This window comes from Nerophis lumbriciformis, linkage group LG14, assembly GCF_033978685.3.
Source record: "Nerophis lumbriciformis linkage group LG14, RoL_Nlum_v2.1, whole genome shotgun sequence".
Taxonomy (NCBI): Eukaryota; Metazoa; Chordata; class Actinopteri; order Syngnathiformes; family Syngnathidae; genus Nerophis; species Nerophis lumbriciformis.
In genome coordinates, this window is record NC_084561.2 from 44,150,266 (window position 1) to 44,177,664 (window position 27,399).

Genomic DNA, 27,399 nt, shown 5'->3' on the forward strand with positions numbered 1-27,399 from the left:
ACTACTTTACCTCAGAGTCTACAAAGTGTCTCTGGTAGTAGTAGAAGACTACTTTACCTCAGAGTCCACTAAGTGTCTCTGGTAGTAGTAGAAGACTACTTTACCTCAGAGTCTACAAAGTGTCTCTGGTAGTAGTAGAAGACTACTTTACCTCAGAGTCTACAAAGTGTCTCTGGTAGTAGTAGAAGACTACTTTACCTCAGAGTCCACTTAGTGTCTCTGGTAGTAGTAGAAGACTACTTTACCTCAGAGTCTACAAAGTGTCTCTGGTAGTAGTAGAAGACTACTTTACCTCAGAGTCCACAAAGTGTCTCTGGTAGTAGTAGAAGACTACTTTACCTCAGAGTCCACAAAGTGTCTCTGGTAGTAGTAGAAGACTACTTTACCTCAGAGTCTACAAAGTGTCTCTGGTAGTAGTAGAAGACTACTTTACCTCAGAGTCCACTAAGTGTCTCTGGTAGTAGTAGAAGACTACTTTACCTCAGAGTCCACTAAGTGTCTCTGGTAGTAGTAGAAGACTACTTTACCTCAGAGTCCACTAAGTGTCTCTGGTAGTAGTAGAAGACTACTTTACCTCAGAGTCCACTAAGTGTCTCTGGTAGTAGTAGAAGACTACTTTACCTTAGAGTCCACTAAGTGTCTCTGGTAGTAGTAGAAGACTACTTTACCTCAGAGTCCACTAAGTGTCTCTGGTAGTAGTAGAAGACTACTTTACCTCAGAGTCCACTAAGTGTCTCTGGTAGTAGAAGAAGACTACTTTACCTCAGAATCCACAAAGTGTCTCTGGTAGTAGAAGAAGACTACTTTACCTCAGAGTCCACTAAGTGTCTCTGGTAGTAGTAGAAGACTACTTTACCTCAGAGTCTACAAAGTGTCTCTGGTAGTAGTAGAAGACTACTTTATCTCAGAGTCTACAAAGTGTCTCTGGTAGTAGTAGAAGACTACTTTACCTCAGAGTCTACAAAGTGTCTCTGGTAGTAGTAGAAGACTACTTTACCTCAGAGTCTACAAAGTGTCTCTGGTAGTAGTAGAAGACTACTTTACCTCAGAGTCTACAAAGTGTCTCTGGTAGTAGTAGAAGCCGCGCTTGCACAGACTGCAGTGGGACAGCGCCTTCTGCAGGAAGTGGCGTCTGTAAAGCTGGTGCCAGGTGTCTTTGATCTGCACCCAGACAGGAAGTACCACATTAATCACCTCACACAATAAAAGTAGTATAAAAGTAGTCCACAGACTGAACAGGAAGTGCCACATGAATCAGCCCACACAATAAAAGTAGTCCACAGACTTAACAGGAAGTGCCACATGAAGCAGTTGACACAATAAAAGTAGTCCACAGACTAAACAGGAAGTGCCACATGAAGCAGTTGACACAATAAAAGTAGTCCACAGACTAAACAGGAAGTGCCACATGAATCAGCCCACACAATAAAAGTAGTCCACAGACTAAACAGGAAGTGCCACATGAATCAGCCCACACAATAAAAGTAGTCCACAGACTAAACAGGAAGTGCCACATGAATCAGCCCACACAATAAAAGTAGTCCACAGACTAAACAGGAAGTGCAACATGAATCAGCCCACACAATAAAAGTAGTCCACAGACTAAACAGGAAGTGCAACATGAAGCAGCCCACACAATAAAAGTAGTCCACAGACTAAACAGGAAGTGCAACATGAAGCAGCCCACACAATAAAAGTAGTCCACAGACTAAACAGGAAGTGCCACATGAACCAGCCCACACAATAAAAGTAGTCCACAGACTAAAGAGGAAGTGCTACATGAATAAGCCCACACAATAAAAGTAGTCCACAGACTAAACAGGAAGTGCAACATGAAGCAGCCCACACAATAAAAGTAGTCCACAGACTAAACAGGAAGTGCCACATGAATCAGCCCACACAATAAAAGTAGTCCACAGACTAAAGAGGAAGTGCTACATGAATAAGCCCACACAATAAAAGTAGTCCACAGACTAAACAGGAAGTGCCACATGAATCAGCCCACACAATAAAAGTAGTCCACAGACTAAACAGGAAGTGCCACATGAATCAGCCCACACAATAAAAGTAGTCCACAGACTAAACAGGAAGTGCCACATGAAGCAGCCCACACAATAAAAGTAGTCCACAGACTAAACAGGAAGTGCCACATGAAGCAGTTGACACAATAAAAGTAGTCCACAGACTAAACAGGAAGTGCCACATGAATCAGCCCTACAATAAAAGTAGTCCACAGACTAAACAGGAAGTGCCACATGAATCAGCCCACACAATAAAAGTAGTCCACAGACTAAACAGGAAGTGCCACATGAATCAGCCCACACAATAAAAGTAGTCCACAGACTAAACAGGAAGTGCCACATGAATCAGCCCACACAATAAAAGTAGTCCACAGACTAAACAGGAAGTGCCACATGAATCAGCCCACACAATAAAAGTAGTCCACAGACTAAACAGGAAGTGCCACATGAATCAGCCCACACAATAAAAGTAGTCCACAGACTAAACAGGAAGTGCCACATGAATCAGCCCACACAATAAAAGTAGTCCACAGACTGAACAGGAAGTGCCACATGAATCAGCCCACACAATAAAAGTAGTCCACAGACTAAACAGGAAGTGCCACATGAATCAGCCCACACAATAAAACTAGTTCACAGACTGAACAGGAAGTGCCACATGAATCAGCCCACACAATAAAAGTAGTCCACAGACTAAACAGGAAGTGCCACATGAATCAGCCCACACAATAAAAGTAGTCCACAGACTAAACAGGAAGTGCCACATGAAGCAGCTGACACAATAAAAGTGTACGTCACCAGCATGGGGTCCACTTCTACGGATCGTCCTTCCAGGTTCTTCCTGACTGTGGTGACCTCATCGTTGGCCAGGTAGGCCGTGTGCTCGTCATGCAGCTTCAGCAGACGCTCCAGCTCAGTTTTGGTTTCATTCCGTATGTGCTGCAGAGTTGGAGCAGAGCAAGATTATTGTTGTGGACTACTACAAAGTCAACCGCTTAAGTCGACGTAAAAGTTGTGGCTTGTCAATGTAGATTTGTCAGAGCCAATGCAATGTCTTCTTATTCTCTGGCGGAGCAGGGGAGTACAAGGTGTGTTCAGAAGCAGAGTCATGATGTCATCTAGTGAAGGACTAGACACTTTCTCCCACAGTCCCAATCATGTACAATAATGTATATCATAATCACAATGATTCATTTTTAAATGGAACAGTGACCATATTAATAATTAATGTCGACATAAACGGAACAGTGGCCCTACTAATACTTCATGTCAACATAAACGGAACAGTGGTCCTATTAATACTTCATGTCCACATAAACGGAACAGTGGTCCTATTAATACTTCATGTGGACATAAACGGAACAGTGGTCCTACTAATACTTCATGTCAACATTAACGGAACAGTGGCCATATTAATACTTCATGTCAACATTAACGGAACAGTGACCATATTAATACTTCATGTCGACATAAACGGAACAGTGGCCCTACTAATACTTCATGTCAACATAAACGGAACAGTGGTCCTATTAATACTTCATGTCCACATAAACGGAACAGTGGTCCTATTAATACTTCATGTGGACATAAACGGAACAGTGGTCCTACTAATACTTCATGTCAACATTAACGGAACAGTGGCCATATTAATACTTCATGTCAACATTAACGGAACAGTGACCATATTAATACTTCATGTCGACATAAATGGAACAGTTGCCATATTAATACTTCATGTCGACATAAACGGAACAGTGACCATATTGATACTTCATGTCGACATAAACGGAACAGTGGCTATATTAATACTTCATGTCAACATTAACGGAACAGTTGCCATATTAATACTTCATGTCAACATTAACGGAACAGTGGCCATATTAATACTTCATGTCAACATTAACGGAACAGTGACCATATTAATACTTCATGTCGACATAAACGGAACAGTGGCCCTACTAATACTTCATGTCAACATAAACGGAACAGTGGTCCTATTAATACTTCATGTCCACATAAACGGAACAGTGGTCCTATTAATACTTCATGTGGACATAAACGGAACAGTGGTCCTACTAATACTTCATGTCAACATTAACGGAACAGTGGCCATATTAATACTTCATGTCAACATTAACGGAACAGTGACCATATTAATACTTCATGTCGACATAAATGGAACAGTTGCCATATTAATACTTCATGTCGACATAAACGGAACAGTGACCATATTGATACTTCATGTCGACATAAACGGAACAGTGGCTATATTAATACTTCATGTCAACATTAACGGAACAGTTGCCATATTAATACTTCATGTCAACATTAACGGAACAGTGGCCATATTAATACTTCATGTCAACATTAACGGAACAGTGACCATATTAATACTTCATGTCGACATAAATGGAACAGTTGCCATATTAATACTTCATGTCGACATAAACGGAACAGTGACCATATTGATACTTCATGTCGACATAAACGGAACAGTGGCTATATTAATACTTCATGTCAACATTAACGGAACAGTTGCCATATTAATACTTCATGTCAACATTAACGGAACAGTGGCCATATTAATACTTCATGTCAACATTAACGGAACAGTGACCATATTAATACTTCATGTCGACATAAATGGAACAGTTGCCATATTAATACTTCATGTCGACATAAACGGAACAGTGACCATATTGATACTTCATGTCGACATAAACGGAACAGTGGCTATATTAATACTTCATGTCAACATTAACGGAACAGTTGCCATATTAATACTTCATGTCAACATTAACGGAACAGTGGCCATATTAATACTTCATGTCGACATAAACGGAACAGTGACCATATTAATACTTCATGTCGACATAAACGGAACAGTGGCCATATTAATACTTCATGTCAACATAAACGGAACAGTGACCATATTAATACTTCATGTCGACATAAACGGAACAGTGGCCATATTGATACTTCATGTCAACATAAACGGAACAGTGACCATATTACCGTATTTTCCGCACTATTAGCCGCACCTAAAAACCACAAATTTACTCAAAAGCTGATAGTGCGGCTTTTAACCCGGTGCGCTTTATATATGGATTAATATTAAGATTCATTTTCATAAAGTTTCGGTCTCGCAACTACGGTAAACAGCCGCCATCTTTTTTCCCCGTAGAAGAGGAAGTGCTTCTTCTTCTACGCAAGCAACCGCCAAGGTAAGCACCCGCCCCCATAGAACAGGAAGCGCTTCTTCTTCTACTGTAAGCAACCACCCGCCCGCGTAGAAGAAGAAAAAGCGCGCGGATATTACGTTTCATTTCCTTTGTGTGTTTACATCTGTAAAGACCACAAAATGGCTCCTACTAAGCGACAGGTTTCCGGTTCATGAAAAGACGCAATCTCTCCATCCGCACACGGACTACTATTTCACAGCAACTGCCTAAAGACTTTCAAGAAAAGCTGGCTACTTTCCGTGCATATTGTAAAAACAAGATAGCTGAAAAAAAGATCCGGCCAGAGAACATTATCAACATGGACGAGGTTCCACTGGCTTTTGATATTCCTGTGAACCGCACTGTGGATACAACGGGAGCACGTACGGTGAATATTCGCACCACAGGGAATGAGAAGTCATCCTTCACTGTGGTTCTAGCTTGCCATGCTAATGGCCAGAAACTTCCACCCATGGTGATATTCAAAAGGAAGACCTTGCCAAAAGAGACCTTTCCAGCCGGCGTCATCATAAAAGCTAACTCGAAGGGATGGATGGATGAAGAAAAGATGAGCGAGTGGTTAAGGTAAGTTTACGCGAAGAGGCCGGGTGGCTTTTTTCACGCAGCTCCGTCCATGTTGATATACGACTCCATGCGCGCCCACATCACGCTGGTTTTTAATGTATTATTAAGGTTTGACTGACCTATCTGACTGTTTTTTTGACATTCCTTTAGCGCAGTTAGATGCGGCTTACAACACGGGGCGTCTTATAGGTGGACAAAGTTTTGAAATATGCCGTTCATTGAAGGCGCGGCTTATAACCCAGGGCGCCTTATGGTGCGGAAAATACGGTAATACTTAATGTCAACATTAACGGAACAGTGACCATATTAATACTTCATGTCGACATAAACGGAATAGTGAGCCTCACATTTGAGCAAAGAGAAGAAAAGAGTATAATTGTCAGAAGAAGGTGAAGAAGTCCTGACCTGGTCGGGTGTTCGGTTCTTCCAGTACATCCACCTCTGCTTCCAGTCTGGCCCCACCATGTCAGCGATGACGGTTTCAGCTGCAGGAGAGAGGAGCAGATCTTGGAACAGGTCTTGGAGCAGGTCTTGGAGCAGGTCTTGGAACAGATCATGGAGCAGGTCTTGGAGCAGGTCTTGGAGCAGGACAACTTACTGTCTCTCAGGCGGGACTGCAGCGTCTCCTCCATGAACTGGATGGCAGCGTCCCACTGAGGTTTGTCTGTGATGGAGCGGTCTTCTAGAGCGTTGTGCTGGATGACTCGCTGAGGAGCCAGAAGTCAAAGAGTCAGAGCTGCAGGACAACAACCTGCACTACCACGTACTACCGTGCATTACCACAGGTGTACCATGTACTACAGTTTACTACCACAGGTGTACCATGCACTACAGTGTACTACCACAGATGTACCATGCACTACAGTGTACTACCACAGGTGTACCATGCACTACAGCAGTGGTTCTCAAACTTTTTTTGTCATCCCCCACTTTGGACAAGGGGGAGTTTTCAAGCCCCACCTGCCCCCATCGCCCCAACAGAGCGCTAATGCCAAGCTTTAACATTTTCAAATTTATTGAACATCAAGTTGTATACATTCGAACTCAATAACATAAAATAACATTAAGTTCAATAATAAATAAAATAACTGTGCAGCTGTGGTATAACTTGCATCAAGTTCAATAATAAATAAAATAACTTCCATCAAGTTCAATAATAAATAAAACAAAAGTGTTATAACTTGCATCAAGTTCAATAATAAATAAAATAACTTCCATCAAGTTCAATAATAAATAAAACAAAAGTGTTATAACTTGCATCAAGTTCAATAATAAATCAAAAAAAGTGTTATAACTTGCATCACGTTCAATAATAAATAAATAAAAACTGTTATAACTTGCATCAAGTTCAATAATAAATCCAAAAAAGTGTTATAACTTGCATCACGTTCAGTAATAAATCAAAAAAGTGTTACAACTTGCATCAAGTTCAATAATAAATCAAATAAAAGTGTTATAACTTGCATCAAGTTCAATAATAAATCAAAAAAAGTGTTATAACTTGCATCATGTTCAATAATAAATCAAAAAAAGTGTTATAACTTGCATCAAGTTCAATAATAAATCCAATAACTTGCATCAAGTTCAATAATTAATCAAAAAAAGTGTTATAACTTGCATCAAGTTCAATAATAAATCAAAAAAAGTGTTATAACTTGCATCAAGTTCAATAATAAATCAAATAACTTGCATCAAGTTCAATAATAAATACAATAAAAGTGCCACTTTGCAATCTTTGCAACAAAAAAAAAGGAGGAACTATGCATTTGGCAAGACAGGGCAAGTGACAGCACTTTCCCCCAAGAGAGCCACCTTGCTTCACTGTGAAACAGCACGGCTGTATGATCAGCTCCTATTTCCTCACACAGTGCAGAGAACAGTCGCGCTTTCAGTGGTCGTGTTTTGATCAAATTGACCGCGCTCACAACATCTGTTAAAACCTCATTGAGTTCGGGGCTGAGCTGCCTTGACGCGAGTGCTTCCCGGTGAATGACACAGTGTGTGCCCGTCACATTTTTGTTTCTCTGCAGGCTCTGGCTCTGGCTCGACGACCTTTGAGGTGTGAGTCACAAATGTATATATTTGTGTAATTGTGATCCACACATTAGCCTGCTACCCATCCGCTCGAAAGTTTGTTCCGCTTAGCCCCGCCCCCATTAGTTACTGTTGCTATGTCTGTCAAACTTTCGCTCCTACCGAGAAATATAAAGCCTACAGTAAAAATAAGTACCGGTAATTTCCATTTATTTATATAGCGGATTTCACAGACAGAATCACAAAGTGATTTACAGTGTGTATAGAAAATGAAAGCATAGTAAAAAAAATAATCTAAAAATATAATAATAAAAAAAAAAATTTAAAGTGAAATTTCCTCCCGTTCCTCGCGCCCCACCTGCCATGTCTCTATTCCCCACCAGTGGGGCGCGCCCCACACTTTGAGAAACGCTGCACTACAGTGTACTACCACAGGTGCGCTTACCAGGCTGTCCTTGGCCCCCTCGTTCCACTTGTGCCTCTTGATGCTCTCGTCCTTCACCGCCTCCTTCAGCTTGTCAAAAATGTCGTCCTGGTCTTTGCCTTTGTACTCCGCTATGAAGCCAGCAAACTCCTCCTGCAGGGTCTCCCAGGCCACCTGCAAGGGCACAGCATGCCGAGGTCACCTTTCCAGGTGTGACACTGTGGCAACTCTTCACCGTCAATACCTTTCCGGTAGACAACCTCGCCCACACCAATCAATGTCTACTATTTGCTGGGAAGACGGCAGAAGTGTGGAAGCAAGGTTGGTTGCAAGTGATCGGTGGGCGTGACACGCCAACAGCCAATCAGGCGCCAGTACCAACTATCACGTTTGGTTGATTCTTTGCATGGAGTGAGAAGAGGAAGGTGGTGTGGACATGATGCAAGGCAAGAGCGCTAACACCACACCACCTTAGCGCACACTATTTTCTTACACCTTATGAAACATTTCTTACCTTTTCACAATTTTAAGTGTTTATTGTGATTTTAATATTTTGTTGACATTTTCACATTTTGCACTATTTTCTTACATATTCATGATTTTAAGTGTTTATTGTGATTTTAATATTTTGTTGACATTTTCACACTTTGCACTATTTTCTTACATAATCATGATTTTAAGTGTTTAGTGTGATTTTAATATTTTGTTGACATTTTCACACTTTGCACTATTTTCTTACACTTTATGAAACATTTCTTAAATATTCATGATTTTAAGATCTTAAGTGTTCAATGTAATTTTAATATTTTGTTGACATTTTCACACTGCACTATTTTCTTACATTTTATGAAACATTTCTTACATATTCATGATTTTAAGTGTTTAGTGTGATTTTAATATTTTGTTGACATGTTCACACTTTGCACTATTTTCTTACACCTTATGAAACATTTCTTACATAATCATGATTTTAAGTGTTTAGTGTGATTTTAATATTTTGTTGACATTTTCACACTTTGCACTATTTTCTTACACTTTATGAAACATTTCTTAAATATTCATGATTTTAAGATCTTAAGTGTTCAATGTAATTTTAATATTTTGTTGACATTTTCACATTTTGCACTATTTTCTTACATATTCATGATTTTAAGTGTTTATTGTGATTTTAATATTTTGTTGACATTTTCACACTTTGCACTATTTTCTTACATAATCATGATTTTAAGTGTTTATTGTGATTTTAATATTTTGTTGACATTTTCACATTTAGCACTATTTTCATACACTTTATGAAACATTTCTTAAATATTCATGATTTTAAGATCTTAAGTGTTCAATGTAATTTTAATATTTTGTTGAGATTTTCACACTGCACTATTTTCTTACATTTTATGAAACATTTCTTACATATTCATGATTTTAAGTGTTTATTGTGATTTTAATATTTTGTTGGCATTTTCACACTTTGCACTATTTTCTTACACTTTATGAAACATTTCTTACATAGTCATGATTTTAAGTGTTTATTGTGATTTTAATATTTTGTTGACATTTTCACACTTTGCACTATTTTCTAACACCTTATGAAACATTTCTTGCATAATCATGATTTTAAGTGTTTAGTGTGATTTTAATATTTTGTTTACATGTTCACACTTTGCACTATTTTCTTACACCTTATGAAACATTTCTTACATAATCATGATTTTAAGTGTTTAGTGTGATTTTAATATTTTGTTGACATTTTCATACTTTGCACTATTTTCTTACACTTTATGAAACATTTCTTAAATATTCATGATTTTAAGATCTTAAGTGTTCAATGTAATTTTAATATTTTGTTGACATTTTCACACTGCACTATTTTCTTACATTTTATGAAACATTTCTTACATATTCATGATTTTAAGTGTTTAGTGTGATTTTAATATTTTGTTGACATGTTCACACTTTGCACTATTTTCTTACACCTTATGAAACATTTCTTACATAATCATGATTTTAAGTGTTTAGTGTGATTTTAATATTTTGTTGACATTTTCACACTTTGCACTATTTTCTTACACTTTATGAAACATTTCTTAAATATTCATGATTTTAAGATCTTAAGTGTTCAATGTAATTTTAATATTTTGTTGACATTTTCACATTTTGCACTATTTTCTTACATATTCATGATTTTAAGTGTTTATTGTGATTTTAATATTTTGTTGACATTTTCACACTTTGCACTATTTTCTTACATAATCATGATTTTAAGTGTTTATTGTGATTTTAATATTTTGTTGACATTTTCACATTTAGCACTATTTTCATACACTTTATGAAACATTTCTTAAATATTCATGATTTTAAGATCTTAAGTGTTCAATGTAATTTTAATATTTTGTTGAGATTTTCACACTGCACTATTTTCTTACATTTTATGAAACATTTCTTACATATTCATGATTTTAAGTGTTTATTGTGATTTTAATATTTTGTTGGCATTTTCACACTTTGCACTATTTTCTTACACTTTATGAAACATTTCTTACATAGTCATGATTTTAAGTGTTTATTGTGATTTTAATATTTTGTTGACATTTTCACACTTTGCACTATTTTCTAACACCTTATGAAACATCCATCCATCCATCCATCTTCTTCCGCTTATCCGAGGTCGGGTCGCGGGGGCAGCAGCCTAAGCAGGGAAGCCCAGACTTCCCTCTCCCCAGCCACTTCGTCCAGCTCCTCCCGGTGGATCCCGAGGCGTTCCCAGGCCAGCCGGGAGACATAGTCTTCCCAACGTGTCCTGGGTCTTCCCCGTGGCCTCCTACCGGTCGGACGTGCCCGAAACACCTCCCGAGGGAGGCGTTCGGGTGGCATCCTGACCAGATGCCCGAACCACCTCATCTGGCTCCTCTCGATATGGAGGAGCAGCGGCTTTACTTTGAGCTCCCCCCGGATGGCAGAGCTTCTCACCCTATCTCTAAGGGAGAGCCCCGCCACCCGGCGGAGGAAACTCATTTCGGCCGCTTGTACCCGTGATCTTGTCCTTTCGGTCATGACCCAAAGCTCATGACCATAGGTGAGGATGGGAACGTAGATCGACCGGTAAATCGAGAGCTTTGCCTTCTGGCTCAGCTCCTTCTTCACCACAACGGATCGATACAGCGTCCGCATTACTGAAGATGCCGCACCGATCCGCCTGTCGATCTCACGATCCACTCTTCCCTCACTCGTGAACAAGACTCCGAGGTACTTGAACTCCTCCACTTGGGGCAAGATCTCCTCCATGAAACATTTCTTGCATAATCATGATTTTAAGTGTTTAGTGTGATTTTAATATTTTGTTTACATGTTCACACTTTGCACTATTTTCTTACACCTTATGAAACATTTCTTACATAATCATGATTTTAAGTGTTTAGTGTGATTTTAATATTTTGTTGACATTTTCACACTTTGCACTATTTTCTTACACTTTATGAAACATTTCTTAAATATTCATGATTTTAAGATCTTAAGTGTTCAATGTCATTTTAATATTTTGTTGACATTTTCACATTTTGCACTATTTTCTTACATATTCATGATTTTAAGTGTTTATTGTGATTTTAATATTTTGTTGACATTTTCACACTTTGCACTATTTTCTTACATAATCATGATTTTAAGTGTTTATTGTGATTTTAATATTTTGTTGACATTTTCACACTTTGCACTATTTTCTTACACTTTATGAAACATTTCTTAAATATTCATGATTTTAAGATCTTAAGTGTTCAATGTAATTTTAATATTTTGTTGACATTTTCACATTTTGCACTATTTTCTTACATAATCATGATTTGAAGTGTTTATTGTGATTTTAATATTTTGTTGACATTTTCACACTTTGCACTATTTTCTTACATATTCATGATTTTAAGTGTTTAGTGTGATTTTAATATTTTGTTGACATTTTCACACTTAGCACTATTTTCTTACACTTTATGAAACATTTCTTAAATATTCATGATTTTAAGATCTTAAGTGTTTAATGTAATTATAATAATTTGTTGACATTTTCACACTTTGCACTATTTTCTTACACCTTATGAAACATTTCTTACATAATCATGATTTTAAGTGTTTATTGTGATTTTAATATTTTGTTGACATTTTCACACATTGCACTATTTTCTTAAACTTTATGAAACAATTCTTACATATTCATGATTTTAAGTGTTCATTGTGATTTTAATATTTTGTTGACATTTTCACACTTTGCACTATTTTCTTACATTTCTTACATAATCATGATTTTAAGTGTTTATTGTGATTTTAATATTTTGTTGACATTTTCACACTTTGCACTATTTTCATTCACATTTCTTACATATTCATGATTTTAAGTGTTTATTGTGATTTTAATATTTTGTTGACATTTTCACACTTTGCACTATTTTCTTACACTTTATGAAACATTTCTTAAATATTCATGATTTTAAGATCTTAAGTGTTTAATGTAATTATAATAATTTGTTGACATTTTCACACTTTGCACTATTTTCTTACACCTTATGAAACATTTCTTACATAATCATGATTTTAAGTGTTTATTGTGATTTTAATATTTTGTTGACATTTTCACACATTGCACTATTTTCTTACACTTTATGAAACAATTCTTACATATTCATGATTTTAAGTGTTCATTGTGATTTTAATATTTTGTTGATATTTTCACACTTTGCACTATTTTCTTACATTTCTTACATAATCATGATTTTAAGTGTTTATTGTGATTTTAATATTTTGTTGACATTTTCACACTTTGCACTATTTTCTTACATTTCTTACATATTCATGATTTTAAGTGTTTAGTGTGATTTTAATATTTTGTTGACATTTTCACTTTGCACTATTTTCTTACACTTTATGAAACATTTCTTAAATATTCATGATTTTAAGATCTTAAGTGTTTAATGTAATTATAATAATTTGTTGACATTTTCACACTTTGCACTATTTTCTTACACCTTATGAAACATTTCTTACATAATCATGATTTTAAGTGTTTATTGTGATTTTAATATTTTGTTGACATTTTCACACTTTGCACTATTTTCTTACACCTTATGAAACATTTCTTACATAATCATGATTTTTAAGTGTTTATGATTTTAATATTTTGTTGACATTTTCACACTTTGCACTATTTTCTTACACTTTATGAAACATTTCTTACATAATCATGATTTTAAGTGTTTGTGATTTTAATATTTTGTTGACATTTTCACACTTTGCACTATTTTCTTACACTTTATGAAACATTTCTTACATAATCATGATTTTAAGTGTTTGTGATTTTAATATTTTGTTGACATTTTCACACTTTGCACTATTTTCTTACACTTTATGAAACATTTCTTAAATATTCATGATTTTAAGATCTTAAGTGTTTAATGTAATTTTAATATTTTGTTGACATTTTCACACTTTGCACTATTTTCTTACATATACATGATTTTAAGTGTTTATTGTGATTTTAATATTTTCTTGATATTTTCACACTTTGCACTATTTTCTTACATTTCTTAAATAATCATGATTTTAAGTGTTTATTGTGATTTTAATATTTTGTTGACATTTTCACACTTTGCACTATTTTCTAACACCCTATGAAACATTTCTTACATAATCATGATTTTAAGTGTTTAGTGTGATTTTAATATTTTGTTGACATTTTCACACTTTGCACTATTTTCTTACATATACATGATTTTAAGTGTTTATTGTGATTTTAATATTTTCTTGACATTTTCACACTTTGCACTATTTTCTTACATTTCTTAAATAATCATGATTTTAAGTGTTTATTGTGATTTTAATATTTTGTTGACATTTTCACACTTTGCACTATTTTCTAACACCTTATGAAACATTTCTTACATAATCATGATTTTAAGTGTTCATTGTGATTTTAATATTTTGTTGACATTTTCACACTGCACTATTTTCTTACACTTTATGAAACATTTCTTAAATATTCATGATTTTAAGATCTTAAGTGTTTAATGTAATTATAATAATTTGTTGACATTTTCACACTTTGCACTATTTTCTTACACCTTATGAAACATTTCTTACATAATCATGATTTTAAGTGTTTATTGTGATTTTAATATTTTGTTGACATTTTCATACATTGCACTATTTTCTTACACTTTATGAAACAATTCTTACATATTCATGATTTTAAGTGTTCATTGTGATTTTAATAATTTGTTGACATTTTCACACTTTGCACTATTTTCTTACATTTCTTACATAATCATGATTTTAAGTGTTTATTGTGATTTTAATATTTTGTTGACATTTTCACACTTTGCACTATTTTCTTACATTTCTTACATAATCATGATTTTAAGTGTTTATTGTGATTTTAATATTTTGTTGACATTTTCACACTTTGCACTATTTTCTTACACATTATGAAACATTTCTTAAATATTCATGATTTTAAGATCTTAAGTGTTTAATGTAATTATAATAATTTGTTGACATTTTCACACTTTGCACTATTTTCTTACACCTTATGAAACATTTCTTACATAATCATGATTTTAAGTGTTTATTGTGATTTTAATATTTTGTTGACATTTTCACACTTTGCACTATTTTCTTACACTTTATGAAGCATTTCTTAAATATTCACGATTTTAAGATCTTAAGTGTTTAATGTAATTATAATAATTTGTTGACATTTTCACACTTTGCACTATTTTCTTACATAATCATGATTTTAAGTGTTTATTGTGATTTTAATATTTTGTTGACATTTTCACACTTTGCACTACTTTCTTACACCTTATGAAACATTTCTTACATAATCATGATTTTAAGTGTTTATTGTGATTTTAATATTTTGTTGACATTTTCACACTTTGCACTATTTTCTTATACTTTATGAAACAATTCTTACATAATCATGATTTTAAGTGTTCATTGTGATTTTAATATTTTGTTGACATTTTCACACTTTGCACTATTTTCTTACATCTTATGAAACATCTATTACATAGTCATGATTTTAAGTGTTTATTGTGATTTTAATAATTTGCTGACATTTTCATAGGTTGCACTATTTTCTTACACTTTATGAAACATCTATTACATATTTTTAAGCTCGTTAAGTGTTGAATGTAATTGTAATATTTTGTTGACTTTTCCTTTCTGCCGTGACAGCCGAGGACATTTTAATCACAGGAAGTTCTAGTAAACATGTTTGGTCCTCTTTATTTAGCCTAGGTGATAAAAAGATGTCAAAACTATACTTTGATGGTGCGTTTTGACTGCATTTGTGTGTCTGCTCTTCTAATCCAGGTAGAGGGGGCGGGACTTAATGAGCAGGTAGAGGTCATTTCCTGGACATGTAAGAATGAGAAACATCTGACCTCCAGTGCTTTGTGTGGCAGCTGCTTGTCAGTCCACTGCTTGAGTTTGATGTCCACGGTGGTGTTGAAGGTCCCAGAGTCGCTGGTTTGTGCGGCGGGCAGGTAGATGTTCTCAATCACGTGTGTGGACACACGCTCCCACAGCTTCTTCTGCAGGATGGCTTCCCTGTGATGCAAGGAGGACGACATCATCTCACACTTCTCCCTCTGGACGTGGTGACAATGGAGCACAAACACTTGCTGGCCCCAGGAGAGCAAACTAGTGCTGCGTCTCTCATCCATCATGAAGAAATGCTCATATTTCAATATCATCTTCTCTGTCAATGAGAAGAGTGTTGGCCACCTCCTCTCCTGTCCACGCACCATCAATCAATACTATTGATCGCAAACAACTGATGGCAGGCACAATGGGGACAACAATTGGACCAAGCATACCATCACAAATATTCATAATAGTAAACATAGTTCCCCTTTATTCATTCCTTTGTGTTGCAGAGAAGTCTATATCAATTATTATTTTTAATAATAGTATAAATGACTTACCAGTGTTGTGTATATATATATATTATTATTTTTAATAATAGTACAAATGACTTACCAGTGTTGTATATAAATTATTATTTTTAATAATATTATAAGTGACTTACCAGTGTTGTATATAAATTATTTTTAATAATATTACAAATGACTTACCAGTGTTGTATGTAAAGTATTATTTTCAATAATATCATAAATAACTTACCAGTGTTGTATATAAATTGTTATTTTTAATAGTATTATAAGTGACTTACCAGTGTTGTATATAACTTATAAGTGACTTACTAGTGTTTTATATACATTTTTATTTTTAATAATATTATAACTTACCAGTTTTGTATATAAATTATTATTTCTAATATTATAACTTATCAGTGTTGTATATACTGTAAATTATTATTTTTAATACTATTATAAGTGACTTACCAGTGTTGTATATAAATTATTATTTTTAATAATATTATAAGTGACTTACCAGTGTTGTATATAAATTATTATTTTTTAATATTATAAATGACTTATCAGTGTTGTATATAAATTATTAGTTTTAATATTATAAATGACTTACCAGTGTTGTATGTAAAGTATTATTTTCAATAATATTATAAATAACTTACCAGTGTTGTATATAAATTGTTATTTTTAATAATATTATAAGTGACTTACCAGTGTTGTATATAAATTATTATTTTTAATAATATTATAACTTACCAGTTTTGTATATAAATTATAATTTCTAATATTATAACTTACCAGTGTTGTATATACTGTAAATTATTATTTTTAATACTATTATAAGTGACTTACCAGTGTTGTATATAAATTATTATTTTTAATAATATTATAAGTGACTAACAAGTGTTGTATATAAATTATTATTTTTAATATTATAAATGACTTATCAGTGTTGTATATAAATTATTAGTTTTAATATTATAACTTACCAGTGTTGTATATACTGTAAATTATTATTTTTAATACTATTATAAGTGACTTACCAGTGTTGTATATAAATTATTATTTTTAATAATATTATAAGTGACTTACCAGTGTTGTATATAAATTATTATTTTTAATATTATAACTTACCAGTGTTGTATATACTGTAAATTATTATTTTTAATACTATTATAAGTGACTTACCAGTGTAGTATATAAATTATTATTTTTAATAATATTATAAGTGACTTACAAGTGTTGTATATGAATGATTATTTTTAATAATATTATGACTTACCAGTGTTGTATATAAATGATTATTTTTTATAAAATTATGACTTACCAGTGTTGTATATAAATGATGATTTTTAATAATATTATGACTTAACAGTGTTGTATATAAATGATTATTTTTAATAATACTATGACTTACCAGTGTTGTATATACATTATTTTTAATAATATTACAAATGACTTACCAGTGTTGTATGTAAAGTATTATTTTCAATAATTTTACAAATAACTTACCAGTGTTGTATATAAATTGTTATTTTTAATAATATTATAAGTGACTTACCAGTGTTGTATATAAATTATTATTTTTAATAATATTATAACTTACCAGTTTTGTATATAAATTATAATTTCTAATATTGTAACTTACCAGTGTTGTATATACTGTAAATTATTATTTTTAATACTATTATAAGTGACTTACCAGTGTTGTATATAAATTATTATTTTTAATAATATTATAAGTGACTTACCAGTGTTGTATATAAACTATTTTTAATATTATAAATGACTTATCAGTGTTGTATATAAATTATTAGTTTTAATATTATAAATGACTTACTAGTGTTGTATATGAATGATTATTTTTAATAATATTATGACTTACCAGTGTTGTATATAAATGATTATTTTTTATAAAATTATGACTTACCAGTGTTGTATATAAATGATTATATTTAATAATAATATGACTTACCAGTGTTGTATATAAATGATTATTTTTATTAATACTATGACTTACCAGTGTTGTATATAAATGATTATTTTTATTAATACTATGACTTACCAGTGTTGTATATAAATGATTATATTTAATAATAATATGACTTACCAGTGTTGTATATAAATGATTATATTTAATAATAATATGACTTACCAGTGTTGTATATAAATTATTATATTTAATAATAACATGACTTACCAGTGTTGTATATAAATGATTATATTTAATAATAACATGACTTACCAGTGTTGTATATAAATGATTATATTTAATAATAGTATGACTTACCAGTGTTGTATATAAATGATTATATTTAATAATAATATGACTTACCAGTGTTGTATATAAATGATTATTTTTAATAATAATATGACTTACCAGTGTTGTATATAAATTATTATATTTAATAATAATATGACTTACCAGTGTTGTATATAAATGATTATATTTAATAATAACATGACTTACCAGTGTTGTATATAAATGATTATATTTAATAATAGTATGACTTACCAGTGTTGTATATAAATGATTATATTTAATAATAATATGACTTACCAGTGTTGTATATAAATGATTATATTTAATAATAATATGACTTACCAGTGTTGTATATAAATGATTATATTTAATAATAATATGACTTACCAGTGTTGTATATAAATGATTATATTTAATAATAATATGACTTACCAGTGTTGTATATAAATGATTATATTTAATAATAATATGACTTACCAGTGTTGTATATAAATGATTATATTTAATAATAATATGACTTACCAGTGTTGTATATAAATGATTATATTTAATAATAATATGACTTACCAGTGTTGTATATAAATGATTATATTTAATAATAATATGACTTACCAGTGTTGTATATAAATGATTATTTTTATTAATACTATGACTTACCAGTGTTGTATATAAATGATTATATTTAATAATAATATGACTTACCAGTGTTGTATATAAATGATTATATTTAATAATAATATGACTTACCAGTGTTGTATATAAATGATTATATTTAATAATAATATGACTTACCAGTGTTGTATATAAATGATTATATTTAATAATAATATGACTTACCAGTGTTGTATATAAATGATTATATTTAATAATAATATGACTTACCAGTGTTGTATATAAATGATTATATTTAATAATAATATGACTTACCAGTGTTGTATATAAATGATTATATTTAATAATAATATGACTTACCAGTGTTGTATATAAATGATTATATTTAATAATAATATGACTTACCAGTGTTGTATATAAATGATTATATTTAATAATAATATGACTTACCAGTGTTGTATATAAATGATTATATTTAATAATAATATGACTTACCAGTGTTGTATATAAATGATTATATTTAATAATAATATGACTTACCAGTGTTGTATATAAATGATTATATTTAATAATAATATGACTTACCAGTGTTGTATATAAATGATTATATTTAATAATAACATGACTTACCAGTGTTGTATATAAATGATTATATTTAATAATAATATGACTTACCAGTGTTGTATATAAATGATTATATTTAATAATAATATGACTTACCAGTGTTGTATATAAATGATTATATTTAATAATAACATGACTTACCAGTGTTGTATATAAATGATTATATTTAATAATAATATGACTTACCAGTGTTGTATATAAATGATTATATTTAATAATAATATAACTTACCAGTGTTGTATATAAATGATTATATTTAATAATAATATGACTTACCAGTGTTGTATATAAATGATTATATTTAATAATAATATAACTTACCAGTGCTGCGGGGTCACTTGACTCAAGCTAATGACTTCATCCAATATTTCATTCTTTGCCTTTTCATAAAGTTCATTCTGCAAAGAGACATCTTGGAATGAAACAATACTTTTCTAATCCTAGGAAGCATTCACCTTGCACTGTTGTTTAGGCAGCGTGTCATTTATTGCTCTAGTTCTCACCCGGTCCAGTTCTCTCAGGCGAGGGTAGTTGTTCTTCCACTCCGTCTCCAGGTTGAAGCGGGATGCTAATAATGTCAGAGACCACAACATTGTCAACATGATTGCTCATTGATGATGTCATTGTCTTTGAATGCAACAGGAAAGGACAACCACTCATCTAGGGAATCTATTACAAACAGCTTCTTCATCAGCTAACACTTCAATAACACTCAACTAAAACTCAACTAACACTTCACTAAAACTACACTAACACTTCAATAACACTTAACTGACACTTCAATAACACTTCAATAAAACTTCAATAAAACTTCAATAACACTTAACTGACACTTCAGTAACACTTCAATAACACTCAACTAACACTTAAGTAACACTTCAATAACACTTAAATAACAGTCAACTAACACTTAAGTAACAGTAAACTGACACTTCAATAAGACTTAAGTAACACTTAACTAACACTAAACTAACACTAAACTAACACTTAAATACAATTCAACTAACACTTAAATAACATTCAACTAACACTGAACACTAAACTAACACTTATGTGTTACACTTACCGTATTTTCCGCACTATAAGGCGCACCTAAAAACCACAAATTTTCTCAAAAGCTGACAGTGCGCCTTATAACCCGGTGCGCCTTATATATGGATTAATATTAAGATTCATTTTCATAAAGTTTCGGTCTCGTAACTACGGTAAACAGCCGCCATCTTTTTTCCCGGTAGAACAGGAAGCGCTTCTTCTTCTACGCAAGCAACCGCCCCCATAGAACAGGAAGCGCTGCTTCTTCTACTGTAAGCAACCACCCGCCCGCGTAGAAGAAGAAAAAGCGCGCGGATATTACCGTACGTTTCATTTCCTTTGTGTGTTTACATCTGTAAAAAACACAAAATGGCTCCTACTAAACGACAGGGATCCGGTTCATGAAAAGACGCAATCTCTCCATCCGCACACGGATTACTATTTCACAGCAACTGATATTCCTGTGAACCGCACTGTGGATACAACGGGAGCACGTACGGTGAATATTCGCACCACAGGGAATGAGAAGTCATCCTTCACTGTGGTTCTAGCTTGCCATGCTAATGGCCAGAAACTTCCACCCATGGTGATATTCAAAAGGAAGACCTTGCCAAAAGAGACCTTTCCAGCCGGCGTCATCATAAAAGCTAACTCGAAGGGATGGATGAAGAAAAGATGAGCGAGTGGTTAAGGTAAGTTTAAGTTTACGCGAAGAGGCCGGGTGGCTTTTTTCACGCAGCTTCGTCCATGTTGATATACGACTCCATGCGCGCCCACATCACGCTGGTTTTAATATATTATTAAAGTTTGACTGACCTATTTGACTGTTTTTTTGACATTCCTTTAGCGCAGTTAGATGCGGCTTACAACACGGGGCGGCTTATAGGTGGACAAAGTTTTGAAATATGCCGTTCATTGAAGGCGCGGCTTATAACCCAGGGCGCCTTATGGTGCGGAAAATACGGTAAGTAACACTTAACTAACACTTAAATGAAACTCAGCTAACACTTCAATAACACTCAACTAACACTTAAGTGTTCCACTTAAGTAACAATAAACTAACACTTAAGTGTCACACTTAAGTAACACTAAACTGAAACTTAAAGTACACTTCAATAACACTCAAGTAACATTTAACTAACACTTAAGTAACACACTTAAATAAAATTCAACTAACACTGAACTAACACGTAACACTAAACTAACACTTAAATGAAACTCAGCTAACACTTCAATAACACTCAACTAACACTTAAGTGTGATACTTAAGTGACAATAAACTAACACTTAAGTGTCACACTTAAGTAACACTAAACTGAAACTTAAAGTACACTTCAATAACACTCAAGTAACATTTAACCAACACTAAACTAACACTTAAGTAACACTAAACACTTAAAGAAAATTCAACTAACACGTAACACTAAACTAACACTTAAATGAAACTCAGCTAACACTTCAATAACACTCAACTAACACTTAAGTGTTACACTTAAGTAACAATAAACTAACACTTAAATGAAACTCAGCTAACACTTCAATAACACTCAACTAACACTTAATTGTTACACTTAAGTAACAATAAACTAACATTTAAGTGTCACACTAAGTAACACTAAACTAACACTTAAATAACAGTCAACTAACACTTAAAAGTAACAGTAAACTGACACTTAACTGACACTTCAATAACACTCAAGTAACACTCAAGTAACACTTAACTAACACTAAACTAACACTTAAGTAACACTAAACTAACACTTAAATAAAATTCATCTAACACTGAACTAACAAGTAACACTAAACTAACACATAAACAACAGTCAACTAACACTTAAGTAACACTAAACTGACACTTAAACTACACTTCAATAACACTCAAGTAACATTTAACTAACACTAAACTAACACTTAAGTAACACTTCAATAAAATTCAACTAACACTGAACTAACACATAACACTAAACTAACACTTAAATTACACTCAGATAACAATTCAATAACACTCAACTAACACTTAAGTGTTACACTTAAGTAACAATAAACTAACACTTAAGTGTCACACTTAAGTAACAATAAACTAACATTTAAGTGTCACACTAAGTAACACTAAACTAACACTTAAATAACAGTCAACTAACACTTAAAAATAACAGTAAACTGACACTTAACTGACACTTCAATAACAGTCAACTAACACTTACGTAACAGTAAACTGACACTTCAATAACACTCTAACACTTAAGTAACACTAAACTGACACTTAAAGTACACCTCTATAACACTCAAGTAACACTTAACTAACACTAAAATAACACTTAAGTAACACTAAACTAACACTTAAATAAAATTCAACTAACACTGAACTAACACGTAACCCTAAACTAACACTTAAATTAAACTCAGCTAACACTTCAATAACACTCAACTAACACTTAAGTGCCACACTTAAGTAACAATAAACTAACACTTAAGTGTTACACTTATGTAACACTAAACTTACACTTAAGTGTTACATTTAGGTAACACTAAACTAACACTTAAATTACACTCAGCTAACAATTCAATAACACTCAACTAACACTTAAGTGTTACACTTAAGTAACAATAAACTAACACATTTAAGTGTCACACTTAAGTAACACTAAACTAATACTTAAATAACAGTCAACTAACACTTAAGTAAACTGTCACTTCAATAACACTCTAACACTTAAGTAACAGTAAACTGACACTTAACTGACACTTCAATAACACTCAAGTAACACTTAACTAACACTAAAATAACACTTAAGTAACACTAAACTAACAAATAAAATTCAACTAACACTGAACTAACACGTAACCCTAAACTAACACTTAAATTAAACTCAGCTAACAATTCAATAACACTCAACTAACACTTAAGTGCCACACTTAAGTAACAATAAACTAACACTTAAGTGTCACACTTATGTAACACTAAACTAACACTAAACTTACACTTAAGTGTTACACTTGGGTAACACTAAACTAACACTAAACTTACACTTAAGTGTTACACTTAGGTAACACTAAACTAACACTAAACTTACAGTTAAGTGTTACACTTAGGTAACACTAAACTAACACTAAACTTACACTTAAGTGTTACACATAAGTAACACTTAAACATACTTATAAAAACAAGCAGTGATGTTGCGAAGGAAACACACACTTGTTAAAAGTCAGTGGTTTTGCTCTTATTTTGCGAACACACACACACACACACACACACACACACACACACAGTAGATGAGTGTCAGAGCAGTGACACCATAGCAGGAGTGTGTTGGATCAATGGCGGCCACACAATGTGAGGTGTGTTGGATCAATGGCGGCCACACAATGAATGGACCTGAGGGAGCTGCGGAGTCACGGCCATAAATCAGCCTGGGACTGTCCAACTAATTGCTGCAGCAGCACTTAACTAAACTGGGAGACGTGTCAGGCTGGGACCAATCAAGTAGGGAGAAAATACAAAGAAAGTCTTCTTTCATCTCGCCCTCAAACCAGGCTGGACAAACTTTTTCCACACGGCTCAAAAAATGCGAGCGGGGGCCAAAAGCCCACTGCATGTAAAGAAACACACAAACACACACAAATATACATACATACATACATATATATATATATATACATACATACACTATATTGCCAAAAGTATTTGGCCACCTGCCTTGACTCACATATGAACCTGAAGTGCCATCCCATTCCTAACCCATAGGGTTCAATATGACCTTTTGCAGCTATTACAGCTTCAACTCTTCTGGGAAGGCTGTCCACAAGGTTGCAGAGTGTGTTTATAGGAATTTTCCACCATTCTTCCAAAAGCGCATTGGTGAGGTCACACACTGATGTTGGTGGATAAGGCCTGGCTCTCAGTCTCCGTTCTAATTCATCCCAAAAGGTGTTCTATCGGGTTCAGGTCAGGACTCTGTGCAGGCCAGTCAAGTTCATCCACACCAGACTCTGTCATCCATGTCTTTATGGACCTTGCTTTGTGCACTGGTGCACAGTCATGTTGGAAGAGGAAGGGGCCCCGCTCCAAACTGTTCCCACAAGGTTGGGAGCATGGAATTGTCCAAAATGTTTTGGTATCCTGGAGCATTCAAAGTTCCTTTCACTGGAACTAAGGGGCAACCCCACACCATAATTCCTCCTCCACCAAATTCCACACTCGGCACAATGCAGTCCGAAACGTAGCGTTCTGGCAACCTCCAAACGCAGACTGGTCCATCAGATTGCCAGATGGAAAAGTGTGATTCATCAGTCCAGAGAAGGCGTCTCCACTGCTCTAGAGTCCAGTGGCGACGTGCTTTACACCACTGCATCCCACGCTTTGCATTGGACTTGGTGATGTGTGGCTTAGATGCAGCTGCTCGGCCATGGAAACCCATTCCATGAAGCTCTCTGCGTACTGTACGTGGGCTAATTGGAAGGTGACATGAAGTTTGGAGCTCTGTAGCAACTGACTGTGCAGAAAGTCTCTGCACTATGCTGACCTCTCTGTCAGTTTACGTGGCCTACCACTTGGTGGCTGAGTTGCTGTTGTTCCCAAACTCTTCACTTTTCTTATAATAAAGTTGACTTCGGAATATTTAGGAGCGAGGAAATTTAACGACTGGATTTGTTGCACAGGTGGCATCCTATGACAGTTCCACGCTGGAAATCACTGAGAGCGGCCCATTCTTTCACAAATGTTTGTAGAAACAGTCTCCATGCCTAAGTGCTTGATTTGATACACCGGGCCAAGTGATTAGGACACCTGATTCTCATCATTTGGATGGGTGGCCAAATACTTTTGGCATAATAGTGTATATATACAGGCGTGTACATATATATAGTTGTGGTCAAAGTGTACATACACTTGTAAAGAACATCATGTCATGGCTGTCTTGAGTTTCCAATCATTTCTACAAGTCTTATTGTTTTGTGATGTAGTGATTGGAGCACATACTTGTTGCTCACAAAAAACATTCATGAAGTTTGCTTCTTTTATGAATTTATTATGGCTCTACTGAAAATGTGAGGGTCAAAAGTATACATACAGCAATGTTAATATTTGCTTACATGTCCCTTGGCAAGTTTACCTGCAATAAGGCGCTTTTGGTAGCCATCCACAAGCTTCTGCTTGACCACTTGACCACTAAATTGCTGCAGTTCAGCTAAATGTGTTGCTTTTCTGACATGGACTTGTTTCTTCAGCATTGTCCACACGTCAGGACTTTGGGAAGGCCATTCTAAAACCTTCATTCTAGCCTGATTTAGCCATTCCTTTACTACATTTGAGGTGTGTTTGGGGTCATTGTCCTGTTGGAACACCCAACTGCGCCCAAGACCCAACCTCCGGGCTGATGATTTTAGCTTGTCCTGAAGAATTTGGAGCTAATCCTCCTTTTTCATTGTCCCATTTACTCTCTGTAAAGCACCAGCTCCATTGGCAGCAAAACAGGCCCAGAGCATAATACTACCACCACCATGCTTGACGGTAGGAATGGTGTTCCTGGGATTAAAGGCCTCACCTTTTCTCCTCCAAACATATTGCTGGGTATTGTGGCCAAACAGCTCCATTTTTTGTTTCATCTGACCACAGAACTTCCCTCCAGAAGGTCTTATCTTTGTCCATGTGATCAGCAGCAAACAATAGACAAGCTTTAAGGTGTGGCTTCTGGAGCAAGGGCTTCCTTCTTGCATGGTAGTCTCTCTGTCCATGGCGTTTTCTTCCTGATATCAATCAATCAATCAATGTTTATTTATATAGCCCTAAATCACAAGTGTCTCAAAGGGCTGCACAAGCCACAATGACTTCCTTGGTACAAAGCCCACATAAGGGCAAGGAAAAACTCACCCCAGTGGGATGTCGATGTGAATGACTATGAGAAACCTTGGAGAGGACCGCATATGTGGGTCCCTACATGATAGTGGCAGTGACAAAACTGTGCCATGCACTTTATACTTATGAACAATTGTCTGCACAGTTGTTATTGGGACCTTAAGCTGCTTTATTGACGGTCCCTGACACAAGGCTGAAGCTTAGAGGTGACAGAGCTTTCGCCGCTGCTGCTCCCAAGCTCTGGAACGACCTACCTCTGAGTGTTAGACAGGCCTCCTCTCTTCCTGTTTTTAAATCTCTCTTAAAAACATACTTTTATCCCATGGCTTTTAACACTGAGTGATCTCCATCCTGCCATGGCGCCCAATAATACACCCGCTGTGAACGTGTTTTTATGTTTTATCTATTTATTTTTTATCATGCTCTGTTTGTGTTGTGTTTGCTCGGTTCTCTTGTTGTCTTTTGGCCTGCCCATTGTACAGCACTTTGGCTACCCCTGTGGTGGATTTTAAATGTGCTTTATAAATAAAGTTGATTTGATTTGAAATGGCTCCAAGTGACTCTCCTGATTAGTCAATGATTAGTTTTTTCAGATCTGTGCTGAGTTCCTTTGACTTTCCCATTGTGGCGTTTGTAACCGAGTCTAATGACTGCATCACATGAGTCCTATTTAAATGGGCTCAGAGAAGTCAACAGCTGTCGTCAATCATAATCACTCACATGAAGTTAAGAGGCCATGAAGCTCATTTGATTGGATTGTAACTTTTCTACATCACCAACATGTATCATGTATGTTGCTGTATTTATACT

General features: G+C 34.1%; 1 protein-coding gene across 4 annotated transcripts in view; it reads right to left on the minus strand.

The window, feature by feature from the left end:
- The window catches only part of opa1 (OPA1 mitochondrial dynamin like GTPase), a 95,740-nt gene that overhangs the window by 31,505 nt on the left and 36,836 nt on the right, over positions 1–27,399 (minus strand). For all 4 annotated transcript variants that reach the window (XM_061975485.2, XM_061975483.2, XM_061975484.2 and 1 more), the window contains 8 exons: positions 20,207–20,271; positions 20,025–20,101; positions 15,713–15,878; positions 8,307–8,459; positions 6,426–6,534; positions 6,233–6,312; positions 2,820–2,960; positions 1,045–1,161 (listed from right to left, as the gene is read on the minus strand). In XM_061975485.2, the coding sequence (XP_061831469.1) occupies positions 1,045–1,161; positions 2,820–2,960; positions 6,233–6,312; positions 6,426–6,534; positions 8,307–8,459; positions 15,713–15,878; positions 20,025–20,101; positions 20,207–20,271 (908 nt within the window). The remainder of the gene's footprint in view (positions 1–1,044; positions 1,162–2,819; positions 2,961–6,232; positions 6,313–6,425; positions 6,535–8,306; positions 8,460–15,712; positions 15,879–20,024; positions 20,102–20,206; positions 20,272–27,399) is intronic.